At 47.2% G+C, this 22,591-nt stretch overlaps 1 protein-coding gene and 1 long non-coding RNA gene across 4 annotated transcripts in view; one reads left to right on the top strand and one right to left on the bottom strand.

Annotated features, from left to right (window-relative positions):
• Positions 1–1,506, bottom strand: part of NKAIN1 (sodium/potassium transporting ATPase interacting 1) — a gene marked incomplete at its 3' end in the record, with an annotated part of 55,080 nt that extends 53,574 nt beyond the window's left edge. For all 3 annotated transcript variants that reach the window (XR_014010105.1, XM_081202079.1, XM_081202081.1), the window contains exon 1: positions 685–1,506. Coding sequence is in view for 2 of the 3 variants with exons in the window: in XM_081202079.1 (XP_081058205.1) it covers positions 685–738 (54 nt within the window). The remainder of the gene's footprint in view (positions 1–684) is intronic.
• Positions 1–22,591, top strand: part of LOC308591360 — a 329,063-nt gene that overhangs the window by 268,711 nt on the left and 37,761 nt on the right. The gene's annotated exons all lie outside the window — the stretch shown is intronic.

Below are 22,591 nucleotides of genomic sequence, written 5' to 3'. Positions count from 1 at the left end.
CAGCCGCTGCCAATCAGGGCAGACAACACTGAGCTAGATGGACTAATGGTCTGCCTTAGTGCAAGACATCTTCCCCTGTAAGGAGCAAAGCCCCATGAAACACACCGGAATCGACTTTTTAAATGACTGCTTCTGTGTGCGATGCTTGCATTTCCTCATCCACTCCAAAGCTAGTTAAAGTTTGAGCTCTCTCTTTTGCCTTTTCCCTCCACTCCGCCGGTGCCTTGACTTTTCCTTTTTTCCTTTTTTCGTTTGTAAACCCGATGGCAAAGCCTCCCTCTTTTGGATTGACGCGAGCCGCTTTGGAGGACAAGAGTTGCCTGAGAAGGCGGACAAAATTGTAGGAAACCCACAAGTTCCCTGAAACAAGGAACCCTAACGCCCCACCCACATCAAAATCCTTGGCAAGCAGACGACCCCTTCGCCCCACTCTTGAACCACCAGCAGCGCCCTCTCCAGCCCACACCTCTCCAAAACAGGGCATAGGGGGTGGGCTGGAGGAAGTAATTTCCGCCCTGGCCAGCCCCTCGTCAACCTCCCCACCGCCGGCCCGGGGGGCTTGGCAGCAAGGTCACCCACCCAAAGAGGAAGCAGCGATCACACACAAACACCGAGAAGGTAGCACAATAGAGGAGCGAGAGTGGGGAGGGCGAAGGAGAAGGGGCCGCCCTCGCTCCGCCTTACCAGTTGCAGGCAGCAGAAGCCCACCAGCGTGCAGCGCCCGTTGCATTTGCCCATGGCCGCGCTGGCGCGGAAGCCGCCCTCCTCCGGTTGCAGCAGAAGCGGCGGCGGCAGCAGCAGCCCTCGGCCTCCCGTTGCCAGTGACAACCTCACTCAGAGGGCGCCCGAAAGCAGCAGCCGGCAGCCATCCTCGGCCATTGCGCTTCAAAACCAAAACGGCCGAGCCTTGTCCTTCCCCGCGCCTTGGCGAGCCTGCCCGACGCCGACGCCTTTTGTCTGGGGCGAGCCTTCGAGTTTCCAAAATAGCAGCCCCCCCCAAAAAAAGATAAGAAGATCCACAGGGGCGTTTTATCTTCGCCCAGCGCAGCACTTCCGAGGCTGCTGGAAGCTGGAAGCCCCTCGCTCCATTGTAATGCGCGCGGCTAGGCGTGCGCGCCTTTGCTCCCTCTTGGATCAGAGCTCGCCCTCCATCTCCCGAGAGGGGAGCGGGGTGTAGAGGAGGGGGCGGCTCGGGGTGGGCAACACGAGCCGTCCGGGCTTTGCCCAATTTTGCATGGGGTGGGGGGTGGGAGTGCAGGAGCGAGGAGATCCTCTCCCGGCGCGCTCTCAACGAGCCCTCCTCGCCATTGTTTGCCCTCCTCGCCTCAAGACACACCCACGATTCCCCCTTGCGAAACAGTAACACTGAAAAGCGGCGTTTTAAAAAAAGAGGAAACAGGAAAAAGAAGGGAGAATCCGCGCCGTCGGGAAAAGACAATCGAAAGCGGCAGGAATAATACAAACCACCCGCACCCCACCCCCCGCACCCCCACAACCACGTGGCTCTCTGGCTGAGCTCTGGGCGTGGAGAGCCGAGAGATTCTAGCCCCACCACCTGAAGGGCCGCCCCACCTCCTCCCTCCCGCCGTCCAATAAAGAATAGGGATGTCCTTTATTACCCAACGAAGCCCCCGCCCACTCCTACAAGCTTTGTAGCTGCGGCTCTAAGAGGAAACACTGGGTGATGGGAAGCGTGTGCGTAAAGTTGTTGTGATGTTTATGTGTGATCCATCTCCCCATTTATCTTTCCAAGGAACAGCCCTCAAGTAGTAACTAACTAGGGTCTAACTTATACATTTATTTATCTGTCTGCCCATGTACAGTAACTAGCAAGTACAGCGTTAATATTGTCTGTTATTATTTAATTACTTATTCATATATTTTTAAAATATACAGTGCTATTTTTCTAGAAAAAGAGATGTCAGAACTCACCATGATCACCTCCCTCATTCTCTTAGATTGAATGGCAATGGCACCCGCCTGAGAGGTGCTGGAACTGAGTTCTGGCTGAAAAAAGCCCTGATTATATATCTAAAAAGCAGTGGCGTAGCGTGGGGGGTGCAGGGGGGCCGGGCGCAACATCTGGGGGTTAGAGTTAGGGGGAGCAAATCCACGGGTTAGGGGGCGCAAATTACTTGCCTTGCCCCGGGTGATGACAACCCACTCTATGCCACTGCTAAAAAGTCAGAGCACTTTACATCCATCATACATGACCTGAGTTGGAACAAAGACTCCACCCTTTAGCTAGCTCCTGTGGCTACTTTCATTTTCCTCCGTTGCCAATTGGATCAATAAGCTGCCTCTTGGGGTCTGGACCTGGAAAGCAAGAGTAACCTTGCTTGATCATAAATAAGAATGGAGAGTCTTGGAAAATGGGAGGATATAAATGTAACCAATGAATGCAATTCAAAAAGCCACCTTTGGACAATACAATGTAGTTGACCAACCAAACTGTCAGAACATCAGGTGCAACATTTTAAGTTCTCCAGTACACATCAAGATAAGTAGGGAGGGAAAGCAATGTGAAGGAGCAAAGTGATGTTGACAGAAGTTCTTTAGCATTTTCTAACAGGCACGCTGTGAGATAAACTGAAATGAATAGATAAACAGCTTCTGGTGACATGGGCTCTAGTCAACAACAGTTCATACCATAGATTTGTTGGCTTTTAAAGTATCGCAACCCTCTACTTGCAGGCTTCCCATGGACCACTGTGGGAAATAGCATTCAGGATTACGGTAGATAGAGACCTTTGGCATGATAACACTCTTGTGCTCTTGCTTTCGCTGTTACAAACCAGCACAACTACCCCTTCCAAATCTATCTTCAGGAATGAAGAACAATGTTGTTGTCCTACAACTCCCATCACTGCTGAGCACTGGCCATGCTGGTCCAACATCAAGGCTAGAACTAGGGAAACAGATCTCTGGGCAGAGCTGTCCCATGTTGCGAGTCAGATCACTGTCCCATCTAGCTTTGGATGGTATGGTGCAGATGTTGACAGCACTGGAGAAAAAACATTTTTCTTATAGCTGTTACAGCCATAACAAGAGGCTTTTGGACACGTTGTTCACCTGGGTCTGGGCTGGCTGGAGTCTTCTGCCTCTTCCATCCTTGCGCTCTTCAACACAAAACACAGGAAGGGCTACAAGGTCATCAAGATAATTCTGGAAACTAAGAGCATCCATGAGTCTCTGAGGAGGGATCATTTTGACATCTTTGCCAGGCCCTGCACAGGTCATGCGAGGCCAGTCATTCTCCTGCCTGACAGCATGATGGGAAGAGCATGGAAAGAAACCCTGGAATTGGTCCATTGGCCCTGCCATGGTTGTGGGGACAATGATTTACATGAGAGATTCCACAATTGCTACAGAGGAATTAAAACTTGAACAGCATTAAGGAAAGTGGTCAAAGCATGACTCTAGGCACCTGTCTGTTAAAAATGTATACCCTATTTCTCTGTCCCACCTGGGCATCTGGTACACAATAATTTTTTAAAAGGAACAAATGTGAGATGTTCAGAACATCGTGTTTCTTTAAAAGTGGAGCAGCAGAGCTCACCACCACCACCACAATATAGCCAAAGAATAGGAATTCAGCCATCAGACGTGCTAAAATGATATGGCTTTTAACCTGGCCTCTGAAGGAGAGAGGCCAACTAAGGCTGCCCTAAGAATGCAAGAAGAGCCTGCTGATCTATCTAGTCCGGCAGCCTGTTCACACAGTGCCCAGTCAGAGAACTGTGTGGGAAGCCCACAGGCAGGACCTAAGCGCAACAACACCTGCCTCACCTGAAGTTTTCAGCAACTGGTATTCAGAAGCATACTGCCTTCTGCTGCAGAGGTTAGAACACAGCCATTGGGGTTAGTAGCCAGAGAGTCCTGAGGCATACGGTTCCGTAGTCCAGTGATCCAAAAGGGACCATTTAATCTCACTGTCACAAAGCCACCTACCACATCTCTGCCAGAGGTGGAAGGAAGTAGGATCTCCATCAAAGGTCTGAATAGCAACCTCCCCCTGCTCCCAACACTCCCATTTTTTTAAATTTTGGGGTATTGTTTCTGTTGGGGTTTTAAAGTATGCATTATTTGTTGCTATTTCAGGAAGGAGTTTTTCTGATTGTGGAATGCCCTCTCCTATGTGCTGTTATGGGGGTTCTCCTGTTCCTCCAGAGTGGATTTGAGGGAGGCACTGAGAGTGGGTAGGGAAGGAGGAAAGCCCTATTGCGCTAGCAGGAGTCCTTGCGATGGGTTCTGCTAGCATGCCAAGTTATTTCAATTTGGGCCACTTCTATTGTTTTATTAATTAATTTGCATTCATTGTTGCTGTTAGCTACTGCGGGCATGATTCATGAGGAGATGGGGTATAAATCTTCCTGCTACGTAAAGTATTTGCACTTTGACTCGAGTCTAGCAAACCAGTCGGGACTTGGGAGAGAATAAGGCAATATGTTTATGGCCAATGTGTGGAAACTGATCTACCGTGCGGCTGGAGGAAAGAGGAGAGAAGGAATTTTATTATCTTCCAATGCATGCAAAAACAATTATACCGCTTAGCGGTAATGATGGCTGTGGAAGTGAATAATGACAGGCTGAAATGAAAGTAAGTGTATGAGAGACACAGAACACAAATGTGCCTGCAGCCGCATTTTCAGTGCCATTGCCATATCATCAGCACAGGCAAGGGTGTGTGTGTGTGTGTGTGTGTGTGTGTGTGTGTGTGTGTGTGGTGTTGACGCCTCTCCCAGCCTGCTTCAGATTTCGCACATGCAAAGTCAGTCCTGGCACTGACAGTCATTTGGTGGGGAGGGGAGGGTCAGTTCTTGGATCCCTTCTAGGCACTGATCCTGTATCCAGTAAGGATTGGAATCTAGTTGCAGTGGAAACTGCCAGATGGATGCCTTTGTTCAGATAATAGCTTCCACTGGGCAGTTAAGTGCTCCCATCAGCACCTCAAAGAGGTGTAGAAATTGCTACAACTATCTGACATTGCCCCCCCCTTGCCTAGCTGGTGAGGGGGGGGGGGAGCAATATGGAGATGGATTCAAGCTCTGTGCTGGATCCAAATCCATGACTAATGGAGAAGCACGATCTTTTGTGATGTAAATTGTCCTGAGCCTCTGGCCTGTTGTTGTTGTTGTTTAGTCATGTCTGACTCTTTTTCCGTGACCCCATGGACCAGAGCACCCCAGGCACTCCTGTCTTCCACTGCCTCCTACAGTTTCATCAAACTCAGGCTGGTAGCTTCGAGAACACTGTCCAACCATCTCGTCCTCTGTCGTCCCCTTCTCCTTGTGCCCTCAATCTTTCCCAGCATCAGGGTCTTTTCCAGGGAGTCTTCTCTTCTCATGAGGTGGCCTACATGGTGGCAATTCAGTATGTCAAGTCCAAAGTTCAAAGTCTGGGGGTCAAGCCACACAAGCAAAGTCCAAAGGTCAGGAAACACAGTCCAGGGTCAGTCCAAGTAAGCCAAGCCTGAAGCCCAGGTGTCAGGTTACAGTCCAGAGTCAAACCCATAGAGGTCCAGGAGCAGCCAAGCCAAGGTCCACCAACATGGGCAATTGAGCAGACACAGCATCTCAGCTCTGCTTCCCTTTGGTACTTTGCATGCTGATTGCAGCATCTGGGCTTGTCAAGGCAAGTGACCATCACCTGTTCTGAGCCTGCTCTAGCTGAGGAATCACACCCCTCCTCTCAGAGTTAGCAAGCCCACTTGGCCAGCTAGGGAGCTGGGTTGTGGGCCCTTGCCTGCCTCAGCCTCCTAGAGCACCCCTTGTGTGTTCGTGGAGACAGAGGCCCCTCTGTTTCTGGTGATTAGTCCTAGTTCTCTGGTTCCTGTGCACTGATTTCCATCCCCCCCATCTTCCATCACCCTGTGAGTACTTCCTTCCCCACCCCTTGCTTGTCCCAGTGTGTCTCAGTCCTGCCTATACCTTCACTGGGATCCTCTTCCTCCTCTGCATCCTCTGCTAGTTCATGACATTAATGCTGTGCGCCTCTCCATCATATGCTTAGGTTGTATATGTGGGTAAATAAAACCATATATCCTGATGACACCACAGTCTTTGGTGACCTTGATTCCCAGAAAACCAAGCCCTGAGTAAGTGCTTAGTCTCTCGCCACTTGGAGACTGAGGCAGCACATAGGAATAAAAATAAAATGCTACTTACAGAGTTTGCTTACACTGTATAAGAAGACTTAGACCCATCAAACCTGAGATACTGCATTATTGAAAACTGATCCCCCTGTCAGCTGCCATTTTGAGCCTTAGACTATTAGCAATGCCTCCTTACTTTAATTTCAGCCAAGGGACCTTTGTTTATGCTAAGTTTTGTGTCTGTGTCTCAAAGTGGTGTAGGGAAGCTGCCTTTAAATATCCAAAGAGCTGTCATGCAGAAGATGGAGGAGCCTTGTTGCTACAGAGAGCAGGATTAGACCCAATGGATGAAAATGGCAATAGAGCAGAAGCTTCCTAATGGCAAGATCAGTTTTGCAGTGGGAGGAAAAAGCCTCAGGAGCATAACATTGCAACGGAGCATGGCAAGTTGCCTTAGATTGAGCCAGATCATTTGCCCATCTAGCTCAGTCCCATCTGCGCTCACTGGCAGGGAGCATTCTCAGCCCCACCTGGAGATGCTAGGGATTGAAGACAGGGCAAAGCTGATGCTTAACCACTGAGGTATATGGCCTTCCCTTGGAGGTTGTGGGCAATCCTTAACTGAAGGCTAAATGGTCATCTCCTAGAGATGCTGTAGCTGCATCCTTCATTGTATCCTTTGCCATTGAGCAAGGGCTTGGGGGATATTCCTTCCACAATCCCTTCTGTTAAAATTCAATGCAGAAACCAGCCTCTTAGTGTAACTTGGCCATTGTTCTGCAATAGTAACCCTAGTCTTCAGTCATTCTTTTCTGTTCCACTCTTATTGTTTATTCTTTACTTCCTTATAGTTTTTGGACTGCCCCATTAGTTTTGCTCCCCCAGGTTACAAAGCAGAAAGACCTCACCCTGATTGCTTTCTTCCCAAGGCTGTTCTCCACAAAACCTGCCAGTCACTGCCCTAGTTTCCATCTTGAAAGCAAAGGCATCTCCTGGGGGGTGGCTTCTGCTGGATAAACCACAGTTGGAACCTGAACCCCCATAGGAGACAAAGAGAAATGAATGAATCTGTAGGTGGAGGCAAGAAGCAGGTGAATCTGAAGAATAGCATCTATATATCACATCTTCTAAAACAGCTAACCTTTTCTTCAGGCTGAGGGCTAATGTGGTCCCATGGGCAACTCTACAGGAGCTGGGACTTCCGGGTTGGCGCGATCTGGAAATGGCGGATTCCCTCCGAGCTCCGGAGGGAATCGGCTCAGCGGTGGATGGGTCTTTGCCGTGCCGGCGACACGGGGACCCTTAAAAACCGCAGGCGCGGAAGCCTGCGGACTGAAGACTCGGCGGGTGCCTTAAGCGCCCCCCCTGATTCGCAATGAGCCTTTTTAAAGGCTACGGAGGGGATACGGGGGACGGCGCGGCACTGAGAGTCGATCGCTACCGCCGCTGAGCGAAGCCGCGAGCCATAACTGGAGAGCGCTGACTTCCTTCCTTGAAATTTGGAATGAAAAAGGAACCCGTGAGTAATTTGGAACTGATCTTTAAAAACTTTTACCCTTTGAATTTGAGACGACCGGGGGGTGTGCCAAAAGGAAGTCCCCATCCCCCCCCTTGCAGACGATCCAGAGCAAAGATATAAGAGCTAAGCTGGAGTGCCTACCCTGTAAAGGGTGAGTTTTAATAAAGACAGTAACTTCCAAGATTTGGAAAAGCAAATTTAAGCAGGAGAGTGGAGTGTTGGAAGAGTTTCTGTTTTGTGGCAAACAACCCTCCCTCCCGAGCCCGGGAGCGACCTGCTTTGGAGCCTGTATAGAGGAGCAGAATTTGACAGCTGTCAAAGCTGTCAAATGGACTGTTAACAGTAAAAAATTGATACTTAAAACCTCTCTGGATAAAAAGGTGTTACAATTGAACTAAAATTTTGGGAAACAAAGAAACAATAACAGGACAGAGGATTGTTGGAGAAAAGACCATCCAGTAACCAGATTCCCTCTAGGGGGAATTCTGTGGAATTACAATGGCTGTGGGTGGAAAGATACTGAGAGAAATCGAAAGGATGTTTTCACTGGTGGGAACCTTACAGGAGCAGACTACAGCTATGAGTAAACAATTGACGGCCTTGGATTTGGAAACAAGTAGTTCTGCTGAATGTAATGAGGACCTGAATGAGAAAGAACCCACAGCTGAACTTGAAATAATAAACAAAGAAGAGGAGAAGACAAAACAAGAAAGAGAACAAGTTATCTGGGAAAACACAAACCAGAAGCCGATATCTGGAGAACACAAGCAAGGAGACTATTGGATGAAATTCATTTTAAGCCTACGAAAGATACAGAAGACGAAAGTGGAGGCCCTGGGAGCTTATGGAATTCAGGAACTCGAAATAAAGAAGTACAATTGGGGCCTCCACATAGACTTTGACTCTGACTATCACCAAGACTCAGGCCTTGTGGAAATTCTTCAGCAGTTGCTTCTAAATATGGGAAGAGACTATGGACTGATTGGATTGATTGCTAAGGAAATCTTTCGAGACTCGATGACAGACAAAGAGGACTACCAACAAAACCGGCGGAGAGGGACTGAAATAGATTTGAGAGCCTCGGACGTGCGGAATCCAGGCTAAAAACTGTTACTTTGGACATATTTTGGGAAAGGACGCAAAGCGGGGATGGGAGGGAGGGAAGTATGAATTTAAACAACACTCAAGACCAGGGGGTTGAGTAATAAGGAAATTATTCAAGAAAAAATGAGAAATCGAGGGAAGAGAATCGGGGTCCAACTTAGGGAAAATTTATTTTTGTTTTTATAAAAGGACTAATTTTAAGACGGAAGAAATGCCAATTTGCTGACATAAACTTGGGAATAGGGATGCAAGGGAGGGGGTGGGGGGAAGTCAAGGACTAGGGTTAGAAAATAAGATTTTCTGGAACTATTCATGTTTGTTGTCTTTTATGTTTGTTTTGGTGTTATGTGTTTTGTTTGTGTCTATAAAAAATGTGAAAACCCAATAAAAATTATTATAAAAAAAAAAAACTCTACAGGAGCTGGATGTCAAAGTGTGTGTGCCTGACGTTTCAGAGTGTGTGTAGTCGATGTCTAGAATCTGGATGTTGCCTTGTTCTGATTATCGTGCACTCAGCTGCCAGCTGGCCACTTATTTTAGACCATCAGTAATGGAGGTCAAGTAAAAGCTATATTATGCTGGATGCTGCTGCATCATTATGCAATGTAGAAAAGTTTTAATGGCCGGGTCATTGATGGAAATAATGGGTGCAATAATGGAGATAATGGGCAGGTCAGTGGAATGCCAGTCACACCCACCTGCCTAAAATCAAAACTGATTTGTTCATCCTGAGCCTGACTTTTGTTTTGTTTTATTGATTTATAAGAAGATATACATAACCGCAATAATGATAGACCACCACCACTTTGCAGATACAGTGACCATCTAAGTACACAAATAGTAAAAGATAAGGTAAAACAAGGCTTCCAGATGCCCCAGTACCTATCCATGCAAAATCGATGCCTCTATGAAATATATTTGAATGTAATAAATTCCTCCAGGCATTGTTTAATACCTCTTTTTTAAAAAAAAGCACATGTGTACAATAAAACCCTTGGAACATCACTTATAAAATCATAAAATGCAGAATTCATTACCAACAAATCAATTCTCTAAAAAAATGATGGGCAAAGAAAAACATTTTCAAGAAGAGATGAGAGATCAGAATTGTAGGTGTTGGTTTGAGTTCAGTAGGAATAGTGTTCCAGATGGCAGCTGCGGCTACACTAAAAGCCTTCACTCACATACAAACTAAAGAAATATAATTTAAATGTGGGATGGTCAGGAGGGCTTCTTCCGATGACCGCAGAGATTTGGTCAGCATACAAAGGACAAGACATTCAGGTTACCTGGTCCTAGGCCAAAGGTGAGGTACTTTTCTTTCTTCTTCTTCTTTGGCTCCATGGACCAGATCCTTGTCAGGATCAGGCTTGTTAACAGGTGGGCAGGATCTCTTTGTCACACCTGGATCAAGCAGGATCACTTTCCCTTTGCATCAACTATTGGGGGAGAGGAATTCCTGCACAGTGTTGAGCTTGGGTGTGTGAAAGAGCTCTCTGCGTGGAGCTCTCTGGCATGCCTAGACCAAGGAGGATCAGCATTGGCTAACGTGAAGGAGGAGCAATCCTGCTTAGCGCTGGGTCCCTGCTCTGTGCAGTGCTCCAAAGGTTCCCAACAACCAGCTGGTTGTCAGGCTTTTGGCAAGCCCTGCCTTTATCTGTATGATGTCAGTTGTGCGGCAGGTCGACATGAATTGCCCAATATGGCCACATGGTCCTGGAGGGCCAAGCTTGGCATGCGGACTGGAGGTTTCCCACCCCTGTTCTGAGCCATCTATGGCTTTACACATTAGCAGTTCAAGGCACAGTAGAGGGTCATAAAGTTGAATTTGGTCTAGTTTGCATTATGTGCATTTGATGCAAGTGTTGTGTTTCTGTGTGTTGGCTTCTGCAGCCCCATGAGACTTGCTCAGCCTGAGATTCTCCTAAAGACACCATAAATCTCTAGCATTCTCTTAGTGTGTTTTCTTAAGTGCCTCCAGGAAAGCTCCTTATTGCTCAGTTTGAAACAGTGGGTGGAATTCAGTGTAGTGCTAAGGAGATCATTCGGTTAGTGCGTTCATTTATGCTTGTCCAGTGAAACCACATTCCCTCTTCTCCTGCAGCATGCTGCTCCAGGAGATTTCCCAACCATCCAGAGTGGATTTGGGGGATACTTGGGGGGGAGGGGGACAACCCCATTGTACTAGCGAGAACCCTTCCTCTGCCTTCTGCTAGCGGAACAAGGTAAGTTAATCTGGCTCCATATGTTATCACCAGGGGGGGGGGGGATGAGCAATAGGGTTTGCAGGGAAACAAGACCAATGTAAAGTCTTCCTGCATTAATTGTTCAGCCTACTTAGACCCTGTGTACTCTGCATCTAGCATTACTGACCTCCGATGACTGAAGAGAGCACATGTACCCACTGGCTGAGGCTCACTTTTGCTTAATCAGCATATTCCTTCCTTCAAATGTCCTAAAATGCCTCAAGACAAAGAGGCAACAGAGTCTTGTGGCAAAACTCCAAAGCAGTTGGCATGGAAATGGTAAAACGATAATCTAGGACAAAAGGGAGTAGAATATTGTCTAAAACTACATATACCTTGCCCAGTTCTGTGGGAGATTGAGGCAGTAGGCAGTCAACAGGCAGGGTCTGGTCAAGAGGAGAGCATTCAGGACCTTGGACAGCTCCAAGGAGTCCTACTAGGGCAAAAGAAGTTGTCTCTGCAAAGAGCTACAGCCAACTTATATAGGCTGACCAGACCTACCAAGTGGGAGACTCCAACCCTCTGGAGGAGCTGGTTGACTGGTTAAAACCTTAAACTGCTGCTGCTGCTGTTGATAAATTTGCATGTCGCTTCATTTGTAGATCTCAGGGCAGTGCACAACATAAAAATACAAGACCAAAAACCCAAAATACATAATAAAAACAAAAAATAAACCAATGATGTCCCCACCCCCAAGCTGAATCTTACTTATGAGACAGCATCTGAGAGCAACCAGCTTCCTTAGGGGAAAGCCATAACCTTATCCTCACTGCCACTATGTGCCCACAGCATTCCTCACCAGAAGGGACTTCTTAATGGTGGGGCTGACCCTGGAGCTCAGGGAAATGGAGTTTCAGGGGCACAGTACATTCAAAAACGTTCTAAAATTAAGGCACGGCTTCCAATTGGCTACAGGAGCTTCCTGCACTCAGTCGGAAGGTACGGAAACTGCACCAGACAATCGGCTCCCAAAGAACATTTGTAAACCGGAACACTTACTTCCGGGTTTGTGGCGTTTGGGAGCCAAAATTTCCTTGATGAATCAATAATCCCTTACCCCTGACAGATATGTGCTGATTTTGTTTTTATTTTTAATAGATCAACTTGCTTTGAACACCTGGCCTTCATTGACAGTTTTAATGTATATTTTGTATAAAGTGCATATAGGCTTTTTACCATTAAGCAGGGCACACATTTAGTTACATAAATCAAAATGAAATGAACAGTGATGGAAGTAAGGCTGAACCAAACCTTGTTCTCAGTGGTACAGCACACACTTAACTACATGTCAGAGTCAGAGAACATGCCATACTCATGTCAGAAGGCCGGGGGTCAGAAGGATGGTCAGGATCGTGATTCAGCTAGTGTTCCATGAACTAGTGTGACCTTCTCCAAACAGGTGTCCTCCAGATGTTTTGATCTACAACTCCCATTATTCCTGAGCACAGCCCATGCAGGCTGGAGCTGTTGAAAGATGTATCCAAAACATCTGGAGGACACCAGGTTGGGGAAATCCACACTCCTGGATACAACTGGGAAACACTGGCCTGCGAACGCTTCAGTTGGAGAACAGCCTTTACCAAAGGTGTCATGGGCTTTGAAGATGCTCGAACTCAGGACGAAAGGAAGGCATGTTTGGCAGAAAGAGGAAGGCACGTTTGGCAAACCCTCACCATGATCAACTCCGGCCTGGAAACCAATGTCCCCACTGTGGAAGGACGTGTGGATCCAGAATTGGCCTGCACAGTCACTTACAGATTCATTGTTAAAACCGTGCTTATGGAAGACAATCTTACTCAGCTACGAGTGATCACCAAAGAAGAAGACTTTTGGATCTGCAGGGCTGTGTACTTCATCCCTCAGTTGCTGCCTGGAAGTTCATGGTGGAACAACCTCCACAGACACAGTCTCAGGCTTAAAATCTTCTGTACAGCTACTCTCCTGCTCAGTCTTAGGCCTTCTGATTGTTAATACAGCTGGACAGCTCCCCTGCTTGGTTGAGAAGGCCAACATGGGACAACTGGAAAGCTTTATCATTTATTGATCTGAGGAATCAATAAAAAACTTACAGCCTGCTAAGAAACAAATGACTACATGTATTTTAAACTTGGGAGAGGCATTGCTTTGAGAGCTTACTCTGAGAAAGTCAGAGTTAAATGATCTGCGTGAGAAGAGAGTGATTCTTTGGAGGATTTAATCAACTGGGATATCCCAACGACTAATCCATCGACTCAAGTGTCAATTGTGTGTTCTATTTCAGGGTGTACTAAGGGCACAATGCATTTGGCTCCGCTAATTGATTATCCTATGGAGCCTTGGGAGGAAAAGCCCTGGATTTTGTAGGCAGCCGTTCCAGACGATGAGCAAAATGGATGGATTATGCTACGCTTTCTGATGGGCTCTGCAGAGAAGCAAGAAGCCTATAGGTGTTGGGTATGCACTTATTTATTTAAGAGTGGGGTTTTTTAACCCACCCTTCCTTGCCAATCCATCCAAGGGCAGGGCACAATAAGAGCCAAGCTAAAAGCATGAGTAGAGTTCTATCAAAATAAAATAACAGGGCTGCTTGTCATGAACCCCGGGGAGCTGTCACAGTTGGGCTTGGGTTGGCCTGCTCTGACAGAGGAAGAAACAGAAGAGGGAGGAATAGTAAGCTCCCAGCTGTGAAGGTGGCACTTGGTTCTAGGCAACAAAGCTGCATCCTCCTGCCTGGGCTCCTATTCAGCCTCTGCTGCCTTCTGTTCAGCCTCTCCACTTAGCTGATCAAAGTCTTCCCTGGCCACCACTGAGGCTTCCCACTCTGCAGGAAGGTCGTGGTTGGGAAGCCAGCATCTCTAACTCCCCCTTCCCACCTCCTCCAACCCAGATATTGCATTTCTATCCCACCTTTCCTCCAAGGAACTCAGGCTGGTGTACATGGTTCTCTTCCTCCTCATTTTCATCCTTATGACAATGCTGCGAGGTAGGTTAAGCTGGCCCAGTGAGCTTCATTCATGGCTGAGTGGGGATTTGAACCCTGGTCTCCTAGATCCTGGTCCAACACTCTAACCACTATGCCACACTGACTCTCAAGCCCTCCCCGTTTCTTCCTTCTGTGTTAGAGCTGGTCAACGCAGTCCTAATCCCGGCAGAACTGCAGGGCACATGTCAGCCTTATAAGCCACCACAAATACAGTGGACGCTTGGGTTGTGAATGTGATCCATGTGGGATGCACATTCACAACCCGCAGCATTCGCAACCCGCGTCTGCGTATGCATGGGTTGCGATTTGGCGCTTCTGCACATGCACGACCACCAAAACCCAGAAGTAACCCGTTCCAGTACTTCCGGGTTTCGGCGGTCCATAACCCGAAAAAATGCAACCTGAAGTGGCTGTAACCCGAGGTATGACTGTACATTGAATTGGTCAATACTGGGTGCCAATGAAACTCCTTCAGGGCTGGCATTGTATGGTACTGATAAGCTGGTCCACTCAAGAAGGGAGCAGCTGCAATTTGCACAAGCTGCAGCTTCAGAATGTTTTAATGTGTGGTGTTCTGTTCTGCTGTTGTTGCTGTTGTGTTTTTGTATATTATGTTGGAAGCTGCCCAGAGTGGCTGTGGCAACCCAGTCAGATGAGCAGGATACAAAGAAGAAGGAGGAGGAGGAGGAGGAGGAGGAGGAGGAGGAGGAGGAGGAGGAGGAGGAGATCTTCAAGGGCAGCCCAATATAAAGTGCATTACAGTAGTCTATCTGGCAGGTTACCAGTACATGGACCACTGTGGCAAGGCTCTCCATGTCCAGCTGCAGCTGCTTAAAAGCACTCATTTTCATTGAGACTATTTGCTCCTCCAGAGACAATGAGGGACCTAGGACCAGTCCCTGCCCTGACTATCTGCATCTTATTTCAAGGGGATTGTAGCCTCATCTATAACAGGACTTCTGCCTAATTCCTGAACACACTCAGGATTTAGTCTCAACTTAACGGTCTGTATCCAGCTAACAAAGCACTGGTCCATCCGTAGTCTGGAACTGCTAGCTTCACTAACTCAGGCACTCGGTCCCGGCATTATTACACAGTCTTTCCGAAGATGAAACAATCATCTTGGTTTATTGTGTTGAGGAACAGAGACCTGAGATGGGGAGCCAGCCATTTGGGTTACCATGGCTGCAGAGAGATATTTATTTTGGTCTGTGTCACAAGCCGGCGTGGAGTAAACATATGCAAATGAGCCTGCCACTTGAATGTGAGCTGGAGATGAAAGCAATTAAAAGGAACTGGGAAATTCCATAATCCCTTTGATACCTGGGAAATCTTAGGGGAGCATGAAAGGCCCCTATCCATTATCTCAGCGACACTGCAGCAGCTGCTGAGAATAATGTGCAGCCATGCTCTATCAAGCTGGGTGAGCAGTGAATGGGGTTAGGGGGAGCCACAGGGGATAGGGAAGAGGAGCTTCTGCTTTCAAAGCAATGCCCATTTGCCTCCGGTAAAAGCAGCTAGGAGATGAGGCGCTTGGCAATATTGACACAAGGAAAGGGGCGGAGATCATGATCACAAACACACCGTCTTGAGTACTTTTAAGGTAAAGGTAAAGGGACCCCTGACCATTAGGTCCAGTCATGGCCGACTCTGGGGTTGCTGCACTCATCTCGCTTCATTGGCCGAGGGAGCCAGCGTACAGCTTCCGGGTCATGTGGCCAGCATGACTAAACCGCTTCTGGCGAACCAGAGCAGCGCACGGAAACACCGTTTACCTTCCCGCCGGAGCAGTACCTATTTAGCTACTTGCACTTGGACGTGCTTTTGAACTGCTAGGTTGGCAGGATGAGTACTTTTAGTGAGTCCCATAATTTTCAATGGGTCATAAGTGCAACTAACATCACTTAAATCCAACCCATTGAACAATATCCATTGTTAGTCATGACTCAGAGTAAACCCCTTGAAGTCAATGGAAATTCTGAGTATGGTGTAGTTTCATGGAGGAGAGGGCTATCAATTGTTTCCTGCTTGGCAGGGGGTTGGACTCGATGGCCCTTGTGGTCTCTTCCAACTCTATGATTCTATGATTCTAATAGCTATTAGCTGTGCTCTGCTTCCACAACCGGAGGCAGTGGTGCTTCTGAATACCAGTTGCTGGAAGCCACAGGATCATACAATCATAGAATTGTAGAGTTGGAAGGAACCCCAGGGGTCATCTAGTCCAACCCCCTGCAATGCAGGAATCTCAGCTAAAGCATCCATGATAGATGACCACCCAACCTCTGCTTAAAAACCTCCAAGGAAGGAGAGACCACTGTCAAACAGCTCTTACTGTCAGAAAGCTTTCCCTGATATTTAGTCAGAATCTTTTTTCTTGTAACTTGAAGCCATTGGTTCAAGTCCTACCTTCCAGAGCAGGAGAACACAAGCTTGTTCCCTTGTCCATGTGACAGCCCTCAAGATATCTGAAGATGGCTGTCATATCTGCTCTCAGTCTCCTCTTTTCCAGGCTAAACATACCCAGCTCCCTCAACCATTCCTCATAAGGCTTGGTTTCCTGGCTCTTGATTATATTGGTTTCCCTCCTCTGCACACGTTCCAGCTTGTCAGCATCCTTCTTAAGTTGAGGTGCCCAGAATTATACACAGTATTCCGGGAGGGGAGCTTGCTCTCACGCTCAAATCCTGCTTAGGGGTTTTCCACTGTGAGAGCAGGATGCTAGACTAGATGGGCCATTGGCCTTATGCATCAGGATCTTCTTATGTTCAGTTCACTATCACCCATTGTGCCTTTGGGACCAAACTCTACATTGTTGTTAAGCTGCCTTGTGAATCTAGATGGACAGGCAGGCGGGGGATTAAATACTGTAAAGAGACAAACAAACAAATACCGACCACCCATTGTTAATTTCCAAACTAGCTGCAGACTAGGGCCGGGATTTGATTTCCTATGCTTTGGTTATTGTTTTGGAGTGGGCGGGTGTTAGTGCGAGGCTTGCATGCAAGTCGTCTTGCATCTTTCATAAGCTGCCAACCTGATTTCACGGGGACTTAGAGGCATGCTCTCCCAGGAGTTGTCCCCAGAACATCTTGATGCTTGGGATGTGCTAATGTTTGCTTTGTATTTATCCATTATCAGATCTCTGGGCAATGACATCTGCACAGCCTCCCATCTGTCAAATATCTTCAGCATGGAGGTGCTCTTTCCCTTAGCAGTGGGGTGGAATATCTTCCCCATTTGACAGGTGTTTAATTTCAAGGAACTGCCAGACAAAAAATAAAAATAAAACCCCAGCTTGTCTAGTACCCATACCCTGTGGCAGATCTTCTGGGACTAATGTTGATGGACTGTCCACTGTCCCCCCCTCGTCCCCCAATCCATCTCCTTGGAGCATTCAGTGTGGATTTGAAGACTCGATTGCTGTTTTACAACAGCAGCTACATAAACCACTCTTGTTTGGGTCACAGATTCATTTCTGTGTTGCTCAAGAGGGTTGTCAACACTAGTTTGAAACGAGCCAGATTTAGATGGGGTGATTTCAAGGGGGTAGTCAAAAGGGGGACATGGCCATCTGTCATCCCTCCCACCCTCTTTAGCTCAGCCTCTGCACTAGATAACAGGCATTTATTTGTTTTTTAAATGTGAATTTGTATTCCTTGTGGGCCGCCGAGATGCTGCAAACAACTCATTGAGGCAAACTAGGGATGGGGGAGGAATTTGACTCAGTTCACACTGAAAAGCGAATCCGTCTCATTTGCGCTTCAAGGCAATGATGAGTGAATCAAAAGGAAAAGTCGCATGTCTCCGAATTTTGCAATGTTGTTCTCCAGCCAAGGAAGTCAAGCAATGTGTATGCTAGCAGAAATGCATGTATTGGTGAAAATACTGCAAGGAATTGATTATTTTGTGTATAATTGCACACCCAAATGTGTGCACTAAGAGAAATTCACACTAAAATGCTGATGAGTTTTCATCAAAAGCCTGGGAGAATGTCTGCAAACAGCATCCTGAACCCACAGCAGCCAACCAGATGTGGATGGGAAGCCAGAAAGCTGGACATGAGCCCAACAGCACTCAGTGAATCAATGGTCTGAGTTTCTATAATACAGCTTCCAATGTTCCTTTGCACATGAGCTACCTAAATTTTTACCACACTCTGTTAGCTCAGCATAACTAGGCATGGTGTGTCATTGCAGTTCCTGTGGCTTTTTAGGAGAATTGAGGAATGGGACATGGGTGGTGCTGTGGGTTAAACCACAGAGCCTAGGGCTTGCCGATCAGAAGGTCGGCGGTTCAAATCCCCACGACGGGGTGAGCTCCTGTTGCTTGGTCCCTGCTCCTGCCAACCTAGCAGTTCAAAAGCACATCAAAGTGTAAGTAGATAAATAGGTACTGCTCCGGCAGGAAGGTAAATGGCATTTTTGTGTGCTGCTCTGGTTCACCAGAAGTGGCTTAGTCATGCTGGCCACATGACTGTACGCCGGCTCCCTCGGCCAATAAAGTGAGATGAGCGGTGCAACCCCAGAGTCATTCATGACTGGACCTAATGGTCAGGGGTCCCTTTACCTTTACCTTACCGTAACAGTATAGAACAGAGGTTCACTCCAGATCTTGCTGGGCTCTCAGTTCTCATCATTCTGGAACATTGTCCGTTTGGACTGAGTGGTGGGAATTGTACCCCAGCCACGTTGGGAGGGCATTGTGCCAAGACTCCCAGGAACAGGAGGATCTGCCATCATCACTGTGGAGCTCGGAGGATGTGGACTTCACCATACAGTGGCCCTGCAGTTTGCACAGCCACTCTGCATGCTCTTGAGTTAAGAGCTGTCCACTTACAGGTCAATGGCACCAAGTCTTCAGAGCTATCTGGAGCAACGTACTTCAGATGATTCAAAACAGGCGCAGAGTTAACGAGTGACCATGTGTAATTATTGTTAGGTGACGAGGCCTCTCGGCTAGGGAGACAAGGATGCTGATTGAGCTGAATGGCCAGACAAGCTCCAAAGGGCAGGGCGTATCGATTGGGCTGAGTTTTCCTGATGGATGGAGCATCTCTGCTGGGAGCGCTTTCTCCATAATGATTAAATGCATCCAGGCCAGACAAACAAGACAGTTCAGCTGTTCTTTGCAAGGCGAGTGGGCAGGAGGGCAACACGTTTATGGTCCAAAATTATCTTAACTGCAACACAGCAAGTTGCAGTGGAAAATGGAGCCATACCTCAGCGAAAGCCTTATTGAACAGATCCATTTTTAAAGCCTCCAGTAGCTTCTTAAATATGATGATGCTTGGTGCCTGCCTCGTTTCAGACGGTCTTTGCTTCCATAGGGCTGCAGCTGCAACGCTAAGGCTGTGAGCACAACAAGTGTTTGTGTTGCCTCTGGTGTGCTCTCCCCTTCAGTTAGTGAAGCTGTGTACAGGGGTGTAGGAAGGGGGGCGGTGGGGGCCGACCGCCCTGGGTGCCCACACTGAGGGGGGCGACATTCGGTGCACCACCTGCCCACGATTCCCAAGCCTACCCCAAGCCATCGGGGTAAGCGGGGGAGCTGCGCCACTTTGCCAGCAGCATTCCCCCCTTCCTCCTTCGTTTTGACAGCTTGGGGTGCCATGGGTGGCTTGCTCCACCCCCATGTCTCACTCCGCCCCTATGGATGGCTTGCTCTGCCCCCAGCTGCAGGGCATGCGCGCTGCTCTGGGCACCAAACGGCTATCCAGCGCCTGGGAGGCATCTTCTGCGCCACACACCCCTTGGGAGCATGCCCACCCTGGGCAGTGCGGGCATATGTTCCGCCACTGGCTGCATACATGACATTAACCACAATCCACATCTACCTTGCAGTTTCTAGAGAAATATTGCATTTACATAATAATAAATAATAATATTTTTTCATGTATACCCCGCCCTCCCTGGTTCAGAAAACTGGGCTCAGGGCAGCTAACAACAAATTTAAAACACTTAACTGATGCTACAAAAACCAGCATAAAATACAATATAAAACATGAATTACAATAAAATCAAAAATCAATTTAGGGGGGAAATCCATCCAATAAACATTAGATGATCACCAGGGCTAGCTGGCTAAATTAGTCCTATTTGGGCCAGCAAGGAGACCAGGGGAGAATTAGCTGTGGGACCCCAGAGTGGGTAATCTTCATAAAAAGGGGAGGAGGAGGGAAGGAAGGGGAATAAAAGATCAGGCTACGTTCAAATTGAAAGCCAGGCAGAATAGTTCTGTCTATGTCCCCCGCCCCTTACAACCACCTTCGATTCGATTTGAAAACATAAGCTGTACGCAAACTTTCACATCCTTGTTCCACCCACTGGTGTGGACAGAAAGCAGGCCGCTTGGAAAGGCAGCATGTCACCATGTCACTATGTACAATGATATGCAAAAGCAATTTGAAACATGGCAAAAGAAAAGGACCTTGCTGCCTGCATGGATGTTATTAGCCCAGAGATAGAAAGAAGATAAGGGCCCTAGCAGAGAAGAGTGGCAGGTTAAGTTGATGGATTATGCTGAAATGGCAAAAATGAACGGAAGAATCAGAAAAAAGGAAGACCAAAATCTTAATAAGGAATGGGGGAAATTTATAATTTATCTTAAAAACCATTGTAAACAGTTAAAACCGTTAGTAGGATTGGAATAACACTTGTAGTTTCATGGTGAATTTTGGATATAATGGAGAGGTAAAAGGTTTGGATTATTATAGAAGATGCAGGAGGAAATGATTAACAATAGGACCCACAAAGGGGAGGAGGAAAGTCCAGGAGATTCTTTGGAATCTTATTTTTAGGTTGGATATGTGTTTGAAAAACTTTAATTTGAAAAACCCAATAAAAAATATATATATAAAAATAAAAGTAATAAAATGTTAAGAGGACCAGAAAAAAAGAGGAGAAGAAGAAAAGTGACCTCGCTGCATTTTAATTCAGCTTGAAACTCCATTCCTCCTGTACAAACTTAGCAGAGGTCTGGGGCATGCAGTGCTTTCAGAAGTTCCCCATCTGAGGAGTGCATTCTTCAGGCAGAGGTGATGCAAGCTGGTCATGCAGGGCACATGGGCGCCCGAGTCCAGCTGGCCTTGTGGAGGGAGGTGCATCATGGGAGGCCAAATTGACATGAAGTTAGCGGCCGACAACCTCTGCAAGTAGCAAGCAGATAAGCCCAGGCTGCCTCTTCAAGAGGCATCTCTATGCGACACAGACGGTTTTTATGTAGATCCCTGGACAGATTTAATTTATAGCGGAAAATCTCTTAAGCAAATGCCTCCTTTCAAAGAATAAAGCTGTTTAAGAAAACAATTTTCTTTGCTCCAGGATTACGCACCGAACAGTTTGCTGCTGTAATGCCTTGGAGATTTCCTGGGCTGCTCTTTAGGATGACAGCCAAAGCATATCTCTGCTCCCAGCCTGCTGCCTCCTAGATTCCACCCCCCCTCCCTCCGCTCCAAGCCTGAGAAAGAAGAAGCTGCATTTGAAAACAGAGAAACTAGAAGATGGGGAAGAAGGGGGCCCATTATGCTGAGGAACCGGTGGTCCCCTGGAGGGTTTGATAAGGGGAAAAAGGAAAACTGTTTAGAAATCCTTCAAGAACTGAAATGATAAGCAAATAGTCTAATCCTCCTTTTATCAGCTCCGCACTCCATCTCCCACAATTGCCCCAGCGCTAAACTAATGCATGGCATTCACACGTTATTCAGGGAAGTCATGTCAAAATGGCTCCCCATACTGGAAGCTGAAATTTTGCCATTACTTTTTTAAGTGCTTTGTACATTCACTACATAAATAAGTGTGTGTGTGTGTGTGTGTGTGTGTGTGTGTGTGTGTGAGAGAGAGAGAGAGAGAGAGAGAGAGAGAGAGAGAGAGAGATGCACTGGCATGCCCCAATTTTTCCTTAGGATGTCCCTATTTTCATTGGAGAAATGTTGGAGGGTATGGAGTTATGCAACCCCCGAGCCAAGGAGAAAAGGTAACTATACAATCTTTAGAAGACACCTGAAGGCAAACCTGTACATTTGTTTTAATGTTTAATGTTTTGTTATGTTTTTATACATTTTGGAAGCCACCCAGAGTGTCTGGGGCAACCCAGTCAGATGGGTGGGGTATTATTATTATTATTATTATTATTATTATTATTATTATTATTATTATTATTATTACTGAATAGGTGGTCCCTATTTTCATTAGGGCACAGGGAGAAGGGGATGACAGAGGATGAGATGGTTGGACAGTGTTCTCAAAGCTACCAGCATGAGTTTGACCAAACTGCGGGAGGCAGTGGAAGACAGGAGTGCCTGGCGTGCTCTGGTCCATGGGGTCACAAAGAGTCGGACACGACTAAACAACAACAAAAATTTTCATTAGAGAAATGTTGGAGGGTATGCCAATAAGGGTTTTGACATTGGGTCCAAAGGTCTTTACCCTTCTGTCCTAAAGCCTCTGAGCCTCCCCCGCCCCCTGCCCTGCCCTCTTGGACTTGAGTTGGCTAGGGTGCTTATGTCTCTGTCTCTCAAAAAGTACATAGAGCTGGAGGCAGAAGCTGGAAAAAGTAACACATTTCCCTTTTCAGCTTTGTGTGCTTTTCAAAGCTCATATTAATGTAACCTCTCCTCACAGGGGAACTGCTCCAACTCCTTGTTCATTTTGATTCCCCTTTTTGTACTTTTT

Source organism: Podarcis bocagei, assembly GCF_964188305.1.
Source record: "Podarcis bocagei genome assembly, chromosome: 7".
NCBI lineage: Eukaryota > Metazoa > Chordata > Lepidosauria > Squamata > Lacertidae > Podarcis > Podarcis bocagei.
The sequence above is the reverse complement of the archived record's forward strand: the minus strand, read 5'-3'. Positions and strand labels throughout refer to the sequence as shown.